We start from the raw sequence: 18,654 nt of genomic DNA, 5'->3' as shown, positions 1-18,654 counted from the left end.
GCCGCTCTTCGTTGCTGTGAAAAAATTTTTGCGTCATGATGGATTTGTAGAGGGGGGAGGAAGCTCCGCAAAGGGGCAAGGGCGCTGCGTCCTGCTCCCCGACGGGAGAGGCCAAACAGTGTGACTGCGTGCAACCGCGCGCTCCAGGAAAAAATCGTTTGCGCCTTTTTCTTAGCAGTGGCAGTAGGGATTTTCATCCCATAGCTCACGTGCTGCGCGCGCGCCCTTGCGCGCAGGCGTTCTTTGCTGACCTGCCACCCTCAACAGCACCACAAGCACCTTCAACTCGTGCGAAACAAGCTTCTTCTTTTGTTAAGACAAGGAAGTATCTTTCAGATCCGACATAGCATCATATTGCCAGCGATAGAAAGCTGTAATCTTTCAAATCGATGGTGTTGCTGCGGCTCGCGCGCAGTTTCCTGCTGCTCCTTTCTCCAGCGAGGCGCCAAGATCCTCACCTTTCTTCTGAGCATGAGCAAATTGAGAATCAAATTAATGACCAGCATCAGCTTGAAGACTCCTCGCGCTTATCTTCGTCATCGTCATCATCGTCAGGACTGTCAAGCGGCCATCCCAAGTCCGCCAATTTTTTTGGCGCCGGCACCGGCGCGCCGGGCAACAAGAAGAACAAAAATCACAGTGGCGGCAGCGGCACCTCCCGGGCGCCCTTGACATCCCTGCCTCAGCCGTTACTGCAGAGCATCCTCATCTCCGCCGCGGGAAGCGCAGGCGGTGCCGTACGTTCCTGCCGGGCCCTACGCGACGCCTGGCGCTCGGCACTGTCGGATCCCGTCCTGGCGGCGAAGTTCCTGGTTAATCGGCACGGTCGAGGCGCGGCGGCGATTTATGCCTATTCAGGAAGCTTCGGCGGTGGCGGCGGTGATGACAGCGGCGGCGGCGGCGGCACCATCTTCCGAGCGCTGCTGCGTGGCCTGCCCCTGGAGCGGCACGACGAGGCAGCACTCGCGTTCGTACGAGCTCTGGCATCGGAAGGGGCCGTCGGCTTGGTGGCGACGGCGGCGGCGGCGCCGCTGCCGCTGCCGCCGTCGCCGACAGGAGGACAGCAGCTGCATCCTCTGCTAGTGCCGCTACCGCCGCTGCAGCCGCCGCTGCAGCACCAGGAACCCCTTCCACAACTGGAAGCGCCGCCGCCACCGCTGCAACCGCAACAACTACCGCCGCCGCCGCTGCCGCCGGCACCGGTGCAGGAGCCGTACCAGCTCCGTGCGTTGCTTGGCGGCGGCGGCGGCGGCGGCGACGATGGCCAGGAAGCCCTGGTAGCCCTTCTGCGCGGCGCCGCGCGCGCCAATCACGCCGCCGTCGTACGGGAGCTCGTAAACGCCGGCGCGCCGACGCTAGCCGTCGTGGCGGCGATGCAGGCCGCCTGCTGGTGTGGCAACGAGCCTCTGGTACGGCAACTGCTGCAGGCTGTCGGCCTGGTGCGAAACGGCATCGACGGCGTCGTCGCTCCGGAGCATCTGCACGACACGAACGCGGCGGAGCTGACGGCGGCGGCGGCGGCGGCGGCGACTTGGACGGCGGCCGAGCACTGGTCAGAAGCCGACGCCAGGCTGCTCCTGGCGCCGCCGCTCGCTGCCGCAAGTCAAGGTCGTACACCACGTCACGTAGCTGTGTTGGAGCTGCTGCTGGCTGCCGGCGCTGACCCACGGGTCAGCGGCAGTGAGGCGCTCGTCCGGGCGTGCGCCGCCGGCGGCACCGCCGCCATCCGGCTGCTACTGCGTGCCGGCGCTGACCCACGGGCCAGTCGGTGCCGGCCGCTCGTCGCCGCCGCCGAAGTCCTACGCGTACGCGCGACGGCGCAGCTGATCGCCACAGGCTCGTATTCGTACAGCGACCTGTCGGCTGCAGCACGGGAGCTGTTAGTGCCGCCGCTGGTGTCAAGGTGCGCGTCGCTGGCGGCGCTGCTACTGCCGTGGCTAACCGTGGGCGCGCTACTGCTGACGGCCTCTGCGCCCGTGGTTTTCGCGTGCGTGTTGTTGTGCTTGTGGAACGGTTTGTGGGTGGTTTCGGCGCTGTCCGTTGTGGGGTACGGCTTGGGCCTTGCGCTGGCGGCGGCGGCGGTAGGGCTGGCGGCAGGTATGGCGCTGGCGGCGTGGGCGACGTCTACGGCATTACTGCTACAGTTTCTGGTCCGGGCGCTACTGCGGCGAAGCGCGATGGACGGCGCTGCCGCCGCCGCCGCGGCGGCGGCGGCGGCAACGGCTGCTGCTGCGGCGGCAGCGGGACAAGCCGCGGCGGCGGCGGCGGCGGCGGCGCCGACGGCTGACCTCTAGTGAACTGTCGCTGCTACTGCTGCTGCTACTGCTGCAGCAACTGCTGTGGCTGTAGCTGCTCTTGGTGTTGGTTGCGATGGGTTACGATGAGATGAGGCGGCGTGACAAGTTGCCGTGTTACATTCTCCTCGGTTCTGTCTGTGTTGTACATAGTATCGTACATGCCATGTTGGATTCTCCGCGGTTCTCTTCGGCAGGTTTCCAGGCCTCAGTTCGGAGCCCTTTCCGAAGACCTCAGCAGGTACGGCAGGTACGGCAGGGCGGCCGCCACCCTGGGCGCGGGGTCCCAGGGTGTTACACGCGAAGTACGGAGTGCGTTGCTGTGATGCTGTCTTGTGTTTTTGACTGTCTGTCTGTCTATTTGTCTGTCTGTTTGACTGTCTGTCTGTCTGTCTGTCTGTCTCTCGGTAGGTAGGTAGGTTGGTCTTGTTGGTTTAAAAATTAGAGTTTGGCTCTCGCAGGTGGAGGTCGACTCTGTTCACTCAGTTGTGTTTCGGGGGAATGGAAAAGGCACTAGGGTTAGTTTCCGTACTTGTACGGCAGCAAATGGGGGCACGTGTTATGCACTGCGAGGCAGGGACTAGGCAGAGGTAGCCAGCAGTCATTCATTGTACAGCAAAGGACTGAGGACCGCAGCGCAATCTTGGATTAGCTCGTTGGTTTGATTGTTTCGTAATGGCCGTTCAGCTTTAGTTTAGCGGTAGGATTTGTAGTGATGATAAATGTTTTAATTGGAAAATGCTTACGTTAGTTCGTTGTGGCAGTTGGTATCAAAATTGTTTGTCTGATATGGCAGAAATAACTGCTGCCGTGTTTGGAGCCAGTTAAATGTCGAAGTGCAATGCCGTACAGTGTACGGCAGTTAACATTCTTGCTCAAAAATTGAAACTTGCCAATATGTGGCGGTTGGGGGCAACCGTTTATGGCTTAGCAATGCACGTCAGAGCTGCTTCTTACTGTCCTTCCAACGAACCAATGTCGCGTCGTACGACTGTAGCAGCATCGACAAAACACGTGCGTACGGCAGACTTCGTACCTTACGATCTTGCAACTTTTCTTGATTTTCTGAAGTTGTAACAGGTCGAGAGGTCCCTTCCGTTCTTAGAGTTGTTAAGTACGACTTGTCAAGTACGACGAGCAGCCGTACGAGAAAAGTCAACAGGGCGCGCGCGCTGGTATTATCCAGGTAATGTGCCGCTTGAAAGCATGCTAAGCGAATGCGAGAAAATAGGGCGAGAGTTTCTTTGCGGTTAATACTTGAATGGACTAGACCATCAATCCTCCTTTCTGAAAAATGACATCCCGCGTTTCTATTTTTCTATTCACTATTCACGACGCTTGCTACCCTACCTGCACGTCCATCAGAAGTGTCGATTGGCGGCATTAGGAGAGACATGAATAGTCTCATTCAGCGGGTAAACGAACTTGCCATGACAGTTATTGCAGGTATCACAGACAATAATAAGATCCAGCTAGATCCAGCAGTGGCTGAGAGAGTTCCAGAGTTCCAGAGTTTGTATATACAGTTTGGTTTGTGGCATAGTGTTTAGAAGAACACCCTGGCGCACGTAGCCTATTGTAGTTAACTTTTATTAACTTTTAGTTGTGAGTTCAGTTGCTACGTTCGTCGAAAACGCTTCGATGTCTTGGAGATTCGTTGCGTTCTCCTTTAGGAGGCAAGGGAGGGGAAGGAGAGGGGAAGGAGGAGAAACTGACATGGCAAGCAGGTATGGGTCTGTCTTTGAGATCCGCACAGTCGCCTAAATAGGAACCCACGTCCTTTATGCGTCAGGTCCTCAAATGTACAGTCCTTAACGAAACACGACTCATTTCAACATTTCACCACTTCGTTAGTTTAGTAGCTGGTACATAGTACGGCACAGATAACGTTTACAAATTATAACGCGTTGCGGTGCTCCGCCAGCATCTTCAGAGGCCTTTTCAGCGGCCAGCTAAGACAACGTTGACAAGACAGATGTACAACACTCCATCCTTCATTATTGTTCATAATCAACAAAATTGTCAGGAGCCTCGCCGCCAAACCAAATGAAAATGTCTAATTAACGCATTTCTGTTGAAGATCATCACTGCATCAGGGTACTCAACATCCACGCACGGCATCTCTTTCTGCTTTCTGAAGAACGTGTCCCCCGTCTCGGCCGCTCTCCAGCAGCTGTTTTACCTCGTAATAAAGAAAAGAACATTCCGGTATATACCCTGTACGTTATGACAGCGCATGCTGCAGACGAACGCGCCAAAGACTCAATAGTAAGACTCCATAGTAAGACGAAGACTCAGTAAGACTCCATAGTAAGACTAAGACTCAGAGCTCCAGTCACGTCCTCAGACTCCCTTCCGTACTCTCCCCCTGCGCCCCCCAGCGATAGTCGTGATAAGCGGTGCAACAACAGCGGCGGCAGCGACGACAGTTGGGGGCCGGCTCTCCGCGCAGGGCTCGCTTGATCTGTGTGCCGTCGTGCCAGGGGTGAAAGTAAAACCTACCCGACCGTGGCGCGAGGCGAGGCTAAGCTAGGCTAGGTTGGTACACGAGGGATAACGTGCATCAGCAGGCCCTTGTCACCCGGCTTGAGGGTAACATCCTGGCGGGCAGCCGCCACCACGCCTGAGTAAACACACGTGAAAATGTGAAAACGTGAAAATGTGAGAATGTGGAAATGTGAGAATGTGGAAATGTACACAACGCACACAACGTTGAATAAAGGCATACAGTGTGAAACAGACATACCAGGCCATACAGGCACGGGCCCCCTACACCGCGCGGTTTTTCATGACGTGATTAAGGTATGATAGAGGCGCAAGGTAGTGCGCAGCGCCAAATCTGGTCGTACGGGGTTTCGGAGCGATGGCACAGACACAATTATCAAGCTAGGATTACAAGTAAGAATGCCCTTGAAGGAGGAGCCTCCGAAAATTAAGACGAGGGGGGATGTTTGTTGTGTGTGAAGTGTCACACGCTAGGAGCCCAGAGTCAGGAGTCATGTCCTCTCCCCACGGTCGAGGGGATGTGAGTGGGAGGTTTATTCGTTTGCGGGCCGGAGGAGAGTGGGGAGGAGAGGAGGGGGGTCACCTCCTCGGGGGGGTACCCTCTCCCCCCCTTCTCCTTGGGGCCCTGCCCAAGCCCCTATCAGCCGCTTACCCCACCACCGGGGGGTGCCGATATCGCCTTCACCGTGTCCAGCCCCGGCTCAGGCAGCCCTCCCATCCCATCCACGCACCTTCCACGCCGCCCATCTCCTCGGCCAGCCGGAATCTGTTACACAGGAAGGGTCAGTGGGTCGATGGGTCGATGGGTCATCACAAGTGGGTGTTCGGCCAAACCACGTCCGGCCTTACACAGCCCCCAGCCCCGAAACCATGTACGGCCTCACCTGAACCTGCCGCACAGCGTCGCCAAGGTCGTCCGTAGCTCCAACAGCGCCAGGGATTGGCCCACGCAGTTCCGGGGACCATCGCTGAAGGGAAGCCAGCCGCGAGCCTGTGGACGCGGGGTAGTGGTGGTCGGTAGTGGTGGTTGGGATGGGGATGTGTCGACAGGAGAGGGGTTAATGGATGTAGGAGTTGGATGAGGCAATGTGAAGTGGCGGGGGAGGTGTTTTCCTAAAGGGGACCCCCTTTAGTTCCCGCTTTAAAAGGAAAGCGTTGTGAATAGCGGTTAAGACAAGCAAAAGTCCAAACAACGACCAATGACCTCTAGAAATGAAAACCTGCAAATACCTCTTAATACGGAAAAAAAGGCGCTTCCCCAAAAAATATATCCTGTGAGAGCTCAGATCCAAATCCAGATCCAAATCCAAATCCAGATCCAGGATTTCGGAAAAGCACGGGAAAAATCCTTCCTCACCGCGGTGGTCGCAGCGGCTTTGACTATCTCCTCCTCATCATCCGTCGCCATCACCGCTGCCGCTGCTGCAGCCGTACGTCGTACTGCGCCATCGCCGCCACTGCTGCCGCCGCCGTCGGTGACGCCTTCCGATTGCCCCTTAGGCAGCTTCCCCTCCTCCTCCTTCTCTCCTTGCTGCTGCTGCTGCAGTCCACTAAACCCGGTCAGCCAGCGTTCTGGTCGGAATCTCCCGGCGTCCGCTCCCCAAGTGCGGGACGACCGCTGTACGGCGTAGTGTGGAATCTGGCCACGGTGGCGGTATTGACGGTGATGGGGGAGCAAACGGGTTTGCGGGTGAGGTTGAGGGGCGGATGACGGCGCAAAGGGATTATATTCCTACGTCAGCGAAACACAACATGCTGTTGTGCCATCACAAAAATATGTCGCGAAGTCCTGAGCCGAACTTCATCCGTGTCGTGTTTTTTTGTTTAATCGAGTAACCGGCCGGGGGACAAGGTTAGTCGATGCCGGGTCATGGGTGATTAAAACGTGGGTAAGGATTCGTCAAAAGGCTCCGAAACCTGCCGTTGGAATAGAACTAATGCCAATCAGCTGGCCTTAGCCCGAGAGGGGAAAGTTTGGCAGCGTCAGGAACACCAGCATAAGGGAAGCAGTAGCCGTAGCCGTAGCAGCAGCAGTAGCAAACGTTTTTTCATCATGTGCCATGTAAGTCTAGCAAAATACCATAAATATCTTCCCTGCCGATCCCCATGGGAATCTTACCCACACTGTGGCACCCGCGGGAACATCCTTGCCCGCCAGCCGCGTGTCCCGTGGAGCAGTCCTGTGTGCATGTCGTACACGTCGTATATGCCGTACGTGCCGTATGTGGAGTGCTTATTTAAGACATAAGATGTAAATTCATGCACCATTCTATATACTTTTTCTAATGTACACGCCTTTCCACGATTATTCATGCGTACAAGCCCCGCAGGAATTCATTGAAAAATGTTCATCTGCCGGCTTACAAGCAGGAGGGGTTGTGTAACTAAAATGCAAAATCAAGCCTGATTTTGCCCGATTTGATGGCATGCTGCAGATATGCAAGGATAATCCACATAATAATTGCTTTCACATTTTCATGGATTTGTGGAGCAAGTATTACGGTTTTCTGTCATCCACAGCACAAGCTCTGCTGTGGAGCCCCCTCCGGCAGGATAAAGCAAAAGCGCTCTGCGCCTTTGCAAGCAGGCATTTCCACTGCACTTTACGCAACAGAAACGCACATGCATGCACGCATGGACGTGCACACCTTATGGTGCCAGCGGAAACTGGCGGCATCAGTCGTAGGGCTTCCTGGATGACTGCGTTGAGATAGCGTAGTTGGCCCAGATCGCCCCACGTCACCGGTCGCGGCTTGGGTCGGGTGGACGTCGCCAACAGCCCGCAGACGTCCAGCTCCTCAGCTACCCGAGCCTCCGCCTGCATGCACCAAGTACGCATTTCTGTGCTAACAGGATAAGAGGCGTATCAGCTTACCATAGCAGGTACAAGCATCGTCAGCCGATACTGGTTTACCGTACATAGCCTGTTGACCAGCAGGGCAGCAGATGACATGCCCGTACTCGTACGGGACGCCGTAAGGTTTTGTTGGCCGACTTTGACTTAATATTTCATGAAAGGATTCCCGCAGTTTTTGCGACATTTGAGTAGTTGATTTTATTTTTGGCATTATGATTGTAATCTGACAGTAGCCCGGTGAGGAGCGAGGAGCGTAATCTACTGCATGGTCATGCAGTATGTTAAGTACACAGAACCAAGACGGCCGAAGATTAAACCCGCAACATAATTCAGCAGGCCTGTTGTACGGTCGTAAGCCAAGCGTCTGAAAAGCCTCACCGATGCTAGCGATTATGATGAGTAAATGACACGCGGAATTGATACTTGGGATAATAAAATATTCAATCAAGCATACTTAAGCGAAGATGTCCTGGAAGGCTACGTCCTGTTGAAAAGTAACATTGCTTCAAGTGAAGCTTCAGGATCGCTTGTCCTACTTATTTGTCCTACTTGCGCTGTTATCGCACCAAACTCGCAAGTCGCACTGTTTTTTTCACTCATTCTGCTTAGCTGGCTGTTGGTATTCATAGTGGGTAACTCGCATTTCCTGAGATAGCACGTTCACGTGCACTATGCTGCAATACGTTTGTAAAGATTAAGGATGCCAAAATTCATCGGCTGGCATAGCTCAGTTGGATAGAGCACCCGTTTAGTAAGCGGGAGGTCTCCAGTTCGAATCTGGATGTCAGCAACTAAAATTCTGTAATCATATCGGTATATCTCGAATGTTTTTGCTTCCATCTATTTGAGTTCGATATGTAACGGTTCATTTCTTTGTATTCCTTAACTGTTTAAACCTTTCTAACAGCACGACTCATCACCTCTTCGTCGCCAGCCAGAAATAAGAGCGACCAGGCGATGCCGTGACCCGTCGTCTCGAATCCCGCGACCAAGAGAAAGGCAGTCTCGCAGCGCAGGCGCTTTGCGGACAACGGTTTGCCTGTTATGAGCAGGGAGGATACAAAACGGATGTCTCGCCATTAGGTACGAGGGCACACGGCTGCATTACATAAAAAGACATGCATGGTACGTCTGCCGGTCCTCTCGGTTATCAGGAATCATGCGCCATCTCGTAATCTGGTGGCCATTAGGTCATCAGATAAAGAGATAAATCTCACCAGTCAATCGTCAATCTCACCAGTAGTCGGGTCTGTGCACCTCAGCAGGTGCGATAGTAGGCAGTGTGCGGCTGGCGGGCGCTGCTGTAGCCCGTCCAAAACCCGCCTTATTAGGGCATCATAGCGCAACCGTGCTGCATACAATTCCCGCGCCTCCTGCAGCACCCGTATGTCGAATACAGAAGTAAAACATCCAGAATGTAGCAGAAACAATTACTCTTGTACAACGTTCGTACATGGAATGCGTGCCATTGATGTATGACTGGTCTACTGGCTGCCATTTACATGGTTGTCAGCTTAACTGTAGGCGAGTTATGACATTTACGTATTATTCAATTTTCCTCTGCCCCTAAAATCCCCTAAGTCGTGGCGCGGTGGAGATTCCTGTTGACCAAGCAAAACTCGAAACGAAAAAGAGAACAGCGAACAGAGCCCTAAGAACAAAGTGAAACGCTAGTCCCAGACTCCTACCCTTCACCTTTCCCTACCTGGTTTTAGGGTATTAAAGATTTAGGGTTACCTTCAACCCATCTCCGGCACTATCTGCCAACCTCTTCTTCTCTCTTCTCCCCCCTCCTGCCGCTTCCATTCCCTCCAATCACCTTACGCCACCAAAACCAGCGGTTCAGCGGATTTTGGGACGTCTCCAACGCAAGCATCAGCGCACAGATCGCCTCCAGCTCCTCGCTGCGGCTAAAGCCTAAAGCGCCAAAGTCGCGGTCAAATGCAAAGCGACCTGTACGGCATGCATATCAGCAGTAGAGATATGTAAAACAGCAGAAGTACCACAGCGACGCATTCTTTGGAAGTGTTAACTGAATACTTGCGGGTTTGTGGACTCGTTTCCTCGCACGGCGCCTGGACCCGCTATCTCACCATATCGCGTATCCTCCCAAGAGCTTGCCCTGCACGGCCGCGGCCGCCATCCTGCGCCCACCACGCCGCACCCACCATACCGCCCACCATACCGCCCACCATACCGCCCAACATACCGCCCACCATACTGCGCCCGCCAACTCACCGATGACGTCGATGGTTAACCGTTGCGCCGCTCTGTCCACATCCACTGGAACTACGGACCCGTGGGTCATTAGCTGCGCCGCCAGGCGCTCCGTCAGGGACACCAACTCAGGAAAGAATTGCCTAAACAGGCGGGGGGTTTGGCGGTTGAAATGAAGGGGGCTCGGGATGGAAACGACCACCAAGCACGGGGGTAAGGAACGAGATGGCCGTCCGTCCAGGTGAGACCATTTCGCCAGCTCGAGTGTAACCCTGGCGTGTTAATCGCTGATCAGCGTACTGATGAAATTGTAATGTCGCTGTGAACATCTCTTTCAGTAACGGTTGAACCCTAAACTCTAAACATCAAAGGTAACAAATATTGGGCCGCCGGCTCCCTTCGCATTCTTGTTCCGCGACATCAGTGGCCCTTGCAGACCGACGCGTGGTGGTGTACCCCCGCGCTTTCACACACTCACATGCATAGACGCATACATACTCTTGTTCACTTGCTTGTTCTCAAGACGTGGATATATGCTAACATGTGGTTACGCGAGCTGCCAACATGTGAAAGCCATGCTATGCATACCAGAATGCATACCAGAATGCATACCAGAATGCATACCAGAATGCATACCAGAATGCATACGAATGCATACACACATACATGCATACACACACAAAGGGATGTTTCATTATCCAAAATATAAGCGCACACAGCTGCCGTACACAGCTCCCATCGGTGTCGAGCCCTGCCTTGGTCCCACCTCAGATTGGCGCTGCTGAAGGCAGGCGTTATAGCCTTGCGTACGGCACGATAGTACGGCCCAGTGGGAACTGTCAACATATTTGGAAGCGTCTCGCTGGTAATCTGCGTGTGCATTGTGCATTGTGTTTTTTTGTGGGGGTAGAAATTTTGCAGTTGAAGGGGGGGAGGGGAAATGTTTTTTCCGTATCCGTAACGGAAGAGGGAATTATAACCCCCGGGGGGCAACAGAGTGGCCGAAACGGGAGTGCCTCCACAAAACACCGGTACGAACGTACGACTCACTTCTTCCAGTACTTTATACATCATTCGGTCTTTTTCGAAGCGTTCCAGTTTGATGACCGTTGTTATTGCCTCCGGTTCCGTTAGTACGACAACCTGACAGGTTGGGACAGGCACGTGTGAGGCGCGCGATATGATGTTAAGATAACGGTAAGCATTGCACTCAAGGGTTTCAAGGGTTTTAGGGTTTTAAAGGAGGTATGAAAATTCCCATGGAGATGAAGTACGGTAACGAGGGGAAACGTGCCCGCACGTGTGTGTATGTGTGTGTATGCTTCTGTTACATGTCGATCCGGGGCTGACACTGGCCAGGGCCACCTAACCCGGTGTACCCCAACGGGAATGAGCGACCCCCGAAGCACTCTCCTCTTTGTGGGGGAGAGGGGCTTGAGAGGCCACTATCCCCGCCTGCTCGACCGAGGGCGTGCACCCCCGCGTTTCCCCCTTTTGTCCAGAGGAAAGAGAGCGCCCTCAAACGACCAACCTCAGCGCAGGCGCGGTTGCGCACCCCGGGTGGGTCCTTGCAACACCTGGGCGCCCCTCCTAACGTGAGGGGCCGCCCTACCGGCGCCCTAAGCCCCAAAGCCCAACCCTATAACCAAAGCCGTCAACACTACGGCCCTCCTCAACGAACTACCTGGCAAAACCCAAGCCACGGAAAGTTGTGTGTGTGTGTGTGTGTGTGTGTGTGTGTGTGTGTGTGTGTGTGTGTGTGTGTGTGTGTGTGTGTGTGTGTGTGTGTGTCAACGGCTTGGCTATGCTGGATCATACAATTCATATTTGTGATTATCAACCTTCAAATCCCTTCAATTTGTGAGCAGGGCAGTGGGTGTTGGGGCCGGCCCGCACTCCTTAACATCCGCCAAGCGGGTAGTGATTAGCACACACACAGGGGCAAAAGATATACATATAAAGATAGATACATAGATAAGGTACACCTCGCCAAGTATGTAACTCATGACGTTGCTGAGAAGTTGCGGAGAGGTTGCAGTTTGGGTTCGCTGCAACGATTGATGACGCTGAAGCTATCGATCGCATCCCGTATGGCAGCTAATATACATATCCTTAATGCAGAGGACGGAAACTGAATTCCTCCACTACTTTCAAACTACTTTCAAGATATGGTCAGTTGGAAACGCGCACCATGGCTCCTGGAAGGCTCAGTTTGTAGATAGGTCCATATTCTTCTGCCCATTTAGCCATCTGCTGTTGCGCTGGCTTGTAGACGAGATCGAAAGCATTGCCGAAAAATATCCGGCCAGGGGGACCCGGCATGTTCTGGAGCTTAATCCGTAGTGGCAAAGAACATAGATAGGGCCATATGATTGCATATAGGATGTACGCGAACGGGGTTAGACTTAGCCCCAGCAATGCAGATGTCAAAAGAGGCAACATGTCCTCGGATGCAGCCGCTCGAGGATAGTTACCGCTGTAGATATGAGCAGGGAATTAATTGTGTAATGTATAATTGACGTTTATAATACCAGTGAAGGATCCAAGAATATTTGCGGTGTCTGAAAGGCCTTTTCCCCGTTGCTGGGACGGTGCTGCCCCCCCGCGGGGGGGCCGGCCGGCCGGGGAGTGCCTATGCCCCGGAGTGGAAGTTGGCTAACGAACTACGGCGAGGCCAGGAACACCAATTGAGTCAATTATTGCTTTTCTTTATAGCTTAAATTTTGCGCAAAGCGGTCATACTTTGGTAGAGCTATGCCAGCATCCCCAGCAACAGATTTTCTTAGGGCCGGGGACCTGCCAGCGCGGCTTTCCTCCGTGAACGGGGACCTTGCGAACTCCCCGGAAGAATGTCTAAAGTTTGGGAATAAAAAACTGCTGCATATTTGTAATCAGGAGAGCTCTACATAATACCACCATTAGGCCGCATACCTCCAGTACAAAGGAGTCATGCACCGCGGACTCGTAGTGCACCTATAAGCAGGCAAACGCCAATAATGCTTTCTACACTCTTTACATAGCTTCATGTAAACTCTCATTTCTTTGATGTAGCCTTTATTGCAAATGAAGTACATAGACAATCCCTTCGCGAAGTTTTTCAAGAGCAAAAAGGTCACAGTGGCACCAACTAGGAAGAGAGCACGCAAAGCTTTTAGCCTGCAAAAAAACGGGCTAAAACCTGCAAAAAATATCTGCAAGGCCTTGAAGAAGATTTCCCAGAAGCCTTAGAAGGATGGCCGGCTGGGAGTCCCCCCCCTGGCACCAGTACCCGTGACAGTTATTCAGGGTTTGCCGACCTCTGGCTGGGACCCTCAACTCATGCCCATGTTGTGGTGATGCAAAGTCCTCACGAGCTGGAAAATGCCACCTATCGCTGCGGCAGCAGGTGGCAGCGATGACAGTGTCCCAGGATTGGCCTTCGTACGGCAGCAGGTGGCAGCGGTGACGGCATCTCAGGAGTGGCCATCGGCCAATGGCGCGCGCTTGGCTATAATTTTATTTAGGTTTAAGAAGTATGTGGTCAAGCTTTGGGGTCGAGGGGATGACTTTGGGCTGTAAGGTATTTGGCTTCCCTGCTGTGCCGGTATGGCCTGTAACAGACGCAAGGCTGGATTTATGGGTTCTGGTGAAGTTGGACTTTCGAAGCGCACGCTTGGCTATATAACATCAATAACCGATGGACAGTGCCAAGTTTAGGACCTCACTCTAATGTCAGTCCTGTCCACACACCAGGTGTCCCACACTTATTGTGTGTGTGTGTGTGTGTGTTACATGGTTGGGAGCGCGTGACCCCATACCTGTAAAACTACCCATACGAGCCGAAGGAACTGTATCGTCCCAGTGCTGCACGTTTTGTTAGAGCACATCAGGGCGACACATCGTAAGCTAATGCAGTTTCGTTTATGTTGCTGGGCTTTGGAGGCAAACAGAGCACGAAGCAAGTACCATGTCCCCAGGGAGCAGCGGTTTGGAGGATGAAAAACACGTGTTATTAGAATGCCCAGCCTATAATGATATTCGTGCTGAAGAGGGATTCGATCATCAACAGAGCATGTTGGAGCCATGAAATGGGAACCAGCACATCTGGCGAGGATGTTGGAACGTATCTGGGCTCACCGAAACTCAGTTACCCCCTTTGGACGCTAGTCTGGGCTGATGTGCGGTGTTTCCTGTTCTCCGTGGCTTTTAGGCGTATAGATATTGCCATGTAACACACACACGCACATGGTTGGGGGTGTGTGACCCCATACCTGTAAAAGGCCCAAGGGCAATATCTATACACCTAAAAGCCATGGAGAACGCTTATTTAGGAGAGACCTGATACCGACGGGTCGAACATGACCATCTTGGCCCCCTTTACAGCAGGGGCAGCTTAAAACACCACTGATAACTATAGCTCTCCTCGACCGTGTTCAGCCTTCAGGATGCCAGCGAGACTGGAGCGCCTCCCTATCTGTGCAACCCATCAAAGTGAGACTTCATTCTCCCTATGCTCCTGCTGCATACTCCGCCATACTCCAACAGCCCCGCCATCAGAAGCCATTCCCCACTGCAGTACTCCAACTGCAGTGTGCCCAACTACCGTTATCGCGGAGGCGGTCGCACGGACCTCTGCTACCCTGTGGAATGGATACCATATAAACGTGCATCAGATGTGCATTTGCTGCAGTTCGTTCAAAAAGCGCAAATGTGCGTTGCAACGTTCAAACCTGCCTACCGTGGCTTCTCGCGTTTCCAAACTAAATCAAACACCATTCACATGACTGTAGAGGATTTTGTATCTGGAAATGAGACATAGCAAACGGTTCGGATGCCAATGTACGGATGCCAACATTTTCGCTTTTCATTATACATGTCCAGAGGTCGGCAAATCGGTTTCTACGGCTGCGGGAGGGCATAATTTCGGTCAATAAACCTAAAAACATTTTGGCGCCACGTACTGGACTACAGCCGCTTTGTGGGAGTAGGAGGCCTCGTGCCGGGTGTAAGCTGAGCGATCCCAGTTCGTGCGGGAAATGGTGGCGTTACTCTCCTTATGTGTGTCGCAAAAAAACAGATGACCGTCGTCGAGCCCTGAAGTGCATAGGCCCAGCTCTTGAAATCACCACCACAAGTGTCAGTCAGCCAAATAATGTCCTCGTTGGGATTACGAGGCCGCTCAAACCCCGGGGGGACACCAACGGCATCGATCTTATTGGTGGACTTGGTGCGCTTCCGTTGCGGGTTGGCGGTGGCATTGGGGGTGGCGGGGGGCAGGCGTGTTGCCGGATGCTGTTTGGGAGCGGTGGTGCTGGGGTTGGTGGGCAGGAGAGGTGCTGGCTGCTGAGTGGGACCGGTGGCGGCAGTGTTGGCTTGAGTGTGCCTTTTCTTCTGTGGAGGAAGGGCCACGGTGCTGGCGTTTCCGGAGGTGGGAGGTGGTGGTGCTGGGAAAAGTAGACCTGGAGAGCTTCACCGGCGCTGCCCGATGGCCCAAGTAACGGCTCTTCCGCCTCAATATATGTTGCTGGGGGATCAGCAGTGGCTTTACGACCGGTCAGCGTGCCGGCCAACGTGCGTTGTCGACCGCTGGAAATTTCTGCACGCGTTTCCTTCGTTCCCGTCATAACTCAATTGGTGTTCCTGGCGTCGCCGTAGTTCGTTAGCCAACTTCCACTCCAGCACTCCGGGAAGGGGGGGGGGGCACGTTTGCTTTTGCGAGGACGGTGGCCCCTCGCTCCAGTTTAGATTGTCTACAAAAATACATGACATCAACCAATAGCGAAGCTCATAGTATAAATACCTCGACCATAACGTAAGTCTATCATGGGACTCCGCGACAGCTAATGTACCTGCCTCGATGCGTATCGCAGATCCCAGGCGGTGCAGCAGGGCAAAACAATTCTGCGATAATGTTTAAAATTGTGCATTGAGTAATTGTTATAGATGTCCTACCACGGGGGTTGGACTGATGACTGCTGATGGTTTTGGCAGGAAACCTTGTGACATGAGCCTAGGACGACAAGTCGGGTGTCGGCTTCCTCGAAGCCGGAAAAAGCCTGCATCCGTACAGGCCGGTAGCTAGCGCGGCACGTGTGACAATTGATGGGTAGTGTCACCGCGGTGGGAGATGTGCTTTGTTGCAGCAGTGCTGATGGTGTGGGAGCTAAGCTTGCACCGGCGGAATCGTCAGCACCGCCTGCGGGCTCCACGCGAATCGCATCCATCCCGGGTGCATGCCGCATGGACAGTGCGGCAGACCGCAAGTCGGAATGCCCGTGCGGGCAAATTGTAACACGAGCTGGGTGTTCAAGTTATCATACGCTGTCATCTCGGAATTCAATTATGAGATACACGACACCTTTTGAGACGAAGTTTAGCCCGAGAGGCGTTGATGTGTCTATGAGCTCGGTCAATGGAAGCAGCCAAAGTTGTTTGTGCTCATACGATCTTTGTTGGCTACAGTCGAGATACCTTGCAATAGAGAATGCTATATAGTACCGATAACGCGTTTCAGCCGGGTGAAATATTATGTTTGGTCCGTTACACACACACGGCCACATGGCCACACGGCCACACGGCCATGTGGCCACACGGACACACGGACACACGGACACACGGACACACGCACACACGGACACACGGACACACGGACACACGCACACACGCACACACGCACACATGCACACACGCACACATGCACACACGCACACACGCACACACGCACACACGCACACACGCACACACGCACACACGCACACGCGGACATGGGCAATCCTACAGGTCGGGGCCCCCCTGGGCGCTTCGCGCTGGGACCCCGCCCAAAAAACGCTTCCGTAACTCCAAAGCTTTCTAGGCAATATATTGGTAAAATACTTGTTATCATCAGCAGGTAGCCGCGTTGTACTGTACCCGAACATCAAGGAAGGCCGGGATCCAACGACTCAAGCGCCTTACTGGCGTTAAATTATATACGCGATTGATGACACGATTTTAAAAAGTTTATGTATCCGCCAGGACCATAGATATGCTCAGCTGCACAGGCACATCCTGGACTCCTTTGGTGTTGGAAATGACCGGAAAACACTCATATACCAGTGGATGGTAACAGCATTAATAGGACCCGGGGGGAGCCCGTGGCGCTTTGATGGTCTTAACAAATGCTAGCTACAGTGGAGTCAGGTTGCTCACGTGTTTCAGAATACAGGTCCTTGGGGATTATGAAAGGTAACTAACAGGCCTATTGGCCACGAGCGTGCAGCGTGTACAATAGGCTTTGTGACTGCGGAGTAGTTGAGGACGAGCTGCATGTCTTTTGTGATTGCCCACCGGCCTATGGGGGCCATCCAAGTTAATACATCGATGGGGAAAGCGGCTTGCCGAGGGCGTGAAATGCCCAGCCACACCGTTACGGTGGAAGCCTTCCCTCTGTAAGTGTTGGCTAGTTTTCTCTGTCGGTGAGGTCTGCTCAGGGAGCCCAGGGGGAAACACATCGCGCTCAGGTGTGCCGAGACCAGGTGTGCCGAGACCAGCAGGTGGCGCACACCGAGAGAGAGGACGTCGACATCCTTATTCCCGGCGCCACAATCACGGCTTTAAATTCTTTCGTTGGCCCCACCCATAGGGCCCCCACCCATAGGGCCCCCACCGTCTTTTACGGACGCCGCTCACATTTTTGTGTGTGTGGAGGACTTGTACCTCGTAATATACACATCAGCTGCAAAGTCACATACAGACACACAAGTTAAACACATGTTAACCAGGTTCCGGAGTCACAAGTGCGAAGGTGGACGTCTGTAAAGGCCGGTTGAGTTGGGGGGGACGCCCCATGGACGGCATCACTTGCCATGACTTTTGCCACGCCGAGTGGGGATGTAGAAGATGACATCCTCTCCCTTCACACAATCACACCGGCACACACACCGGCACACACAGATACTCGTACACTGCCTAGATGATACACAGAGTCCCTTCTCATCGTGTTTTCCGTCGCCCTCACTGCCTGCCTGCTGCTGTATGTCCCATCGCATCCTGGCCTGTGGGGGCGCCGAGGTACCGCCACGGGTGGACTCCAACGTCTATATGACACGGGGGGGATTTGTCCCCCTGTGTATCATACGTGGTCTTGCCAGCTGAGAGACACATGTGCATGAGACACACACATACACACACATACACACACATACACACATACACACACATACACACACATACACACACATACACACACATACACACACATACACACACATACACACACATACACACACATACACACACATACACACACATACACACACATACACACACATACACACACATACACACACATACACACACATACACACACATACACACACATACACACACATACACACACATACACACACATACACACACATACACACACATACACACACATACACACACATACACACACATACTCACACATACGGCAGCCGTTCCGTTGGGGATAAAACGGTGCGACATATACACGTACATATACACACATCTAAACAGATGGCTCTGAGTCATACTACTGGATTCACGTTCTGGAGCAGCAACACATACGCCGGGAATGTTCTATCTGCTACACATGCAATATACAATTAACGGCGCCACAGGCAGGGGAGCACCAGCCACGCCCTGCCGCACGTGCGACATGTTTAGCCGGGCTTGCATGCGTCGCTAGCACTACTAGCACCAGCCAGCCGTCAATAGCCAACATAAAAGGACAGCCTGATTAGGACTTTGCTTTGTTACTCCAAACGGCAGCGACTGTCACTTACGTTAAGTAAAACAGTA

The 18,654-nt window shown here is 53.6% G+C and overlaps 2 protein-coding genes across 2 annotated transcripts; one reads left to right on the top strand and one right to left on the bottom strand.

Annotated features, from left to right (window-relative positions):
- Positions 1-389: 389 nt before the first annotated feature.
- VOLCADRAFT_98019 (uncharacterized protein) lies at positions 390-2,294 on the top strand (the record flags this gene model as incomplete). Its single annotated transcript, XM_002956953.1, has 1 exon — positions 390-2,294. The coding sequence occupies one exon, from the start codon at positions 390-392 to the stop codon at positions 2,292-2,294; it is 1,905 nt and encodes a 634-aa protein (XP_002956999.1).
- A 2,538-nt stretch (positions 2,295-4,832) lies between these two features.
- On the bottom strand, positions 4,833-12,195 carry VOLCADRAFT_107481 (uncharacterized protein; the record flags this gene model as incomplete). The annotated part of the gene is made up of 13 exons (XM_002956913.1): positions 4,833-4,917; positions 5,531-5,565; positions 5,684-5,790; positions 6,157-6,438; positions 6,919-6,979; positions 7,448-7,617; positions 7,675-7,723; positions 8,894-8,913; positions 9,476-9,609; positions 9,895-10,016; positions 10,640-10,743; positions 10,924-11,016; positions 12,064-12,195. Coding segments are annotated over 13 exons (1,392 nt in total), but the record flags the coding sequence as incomplete, so codon positions are not given.
- Between the last annotated feature and the right edge of the window lie 6,459 nt (positions 12,196-18,654).

Source organism: Volvox carteri (genome assembly GCF_000143455.1).
Source record: "Volvox carteri f. nagariensis unplaced genomic scaffold VOLCAscaffold_67, whole genome shotgun sequence".
NCBI classification, from domain to species: domain Eukaryota; kingdom Viridiplantae; phylum Chlorophyta; class Chlorophyceae; order Chlamydomonadales; family Volvocaceae; genus Volvox; species Volvox carteri.
The sequence above is the reverse complement of the archived record's forward strand: the minus strand, read 5'-3'. Positions and strand labels throughout refer to the sequence as shown.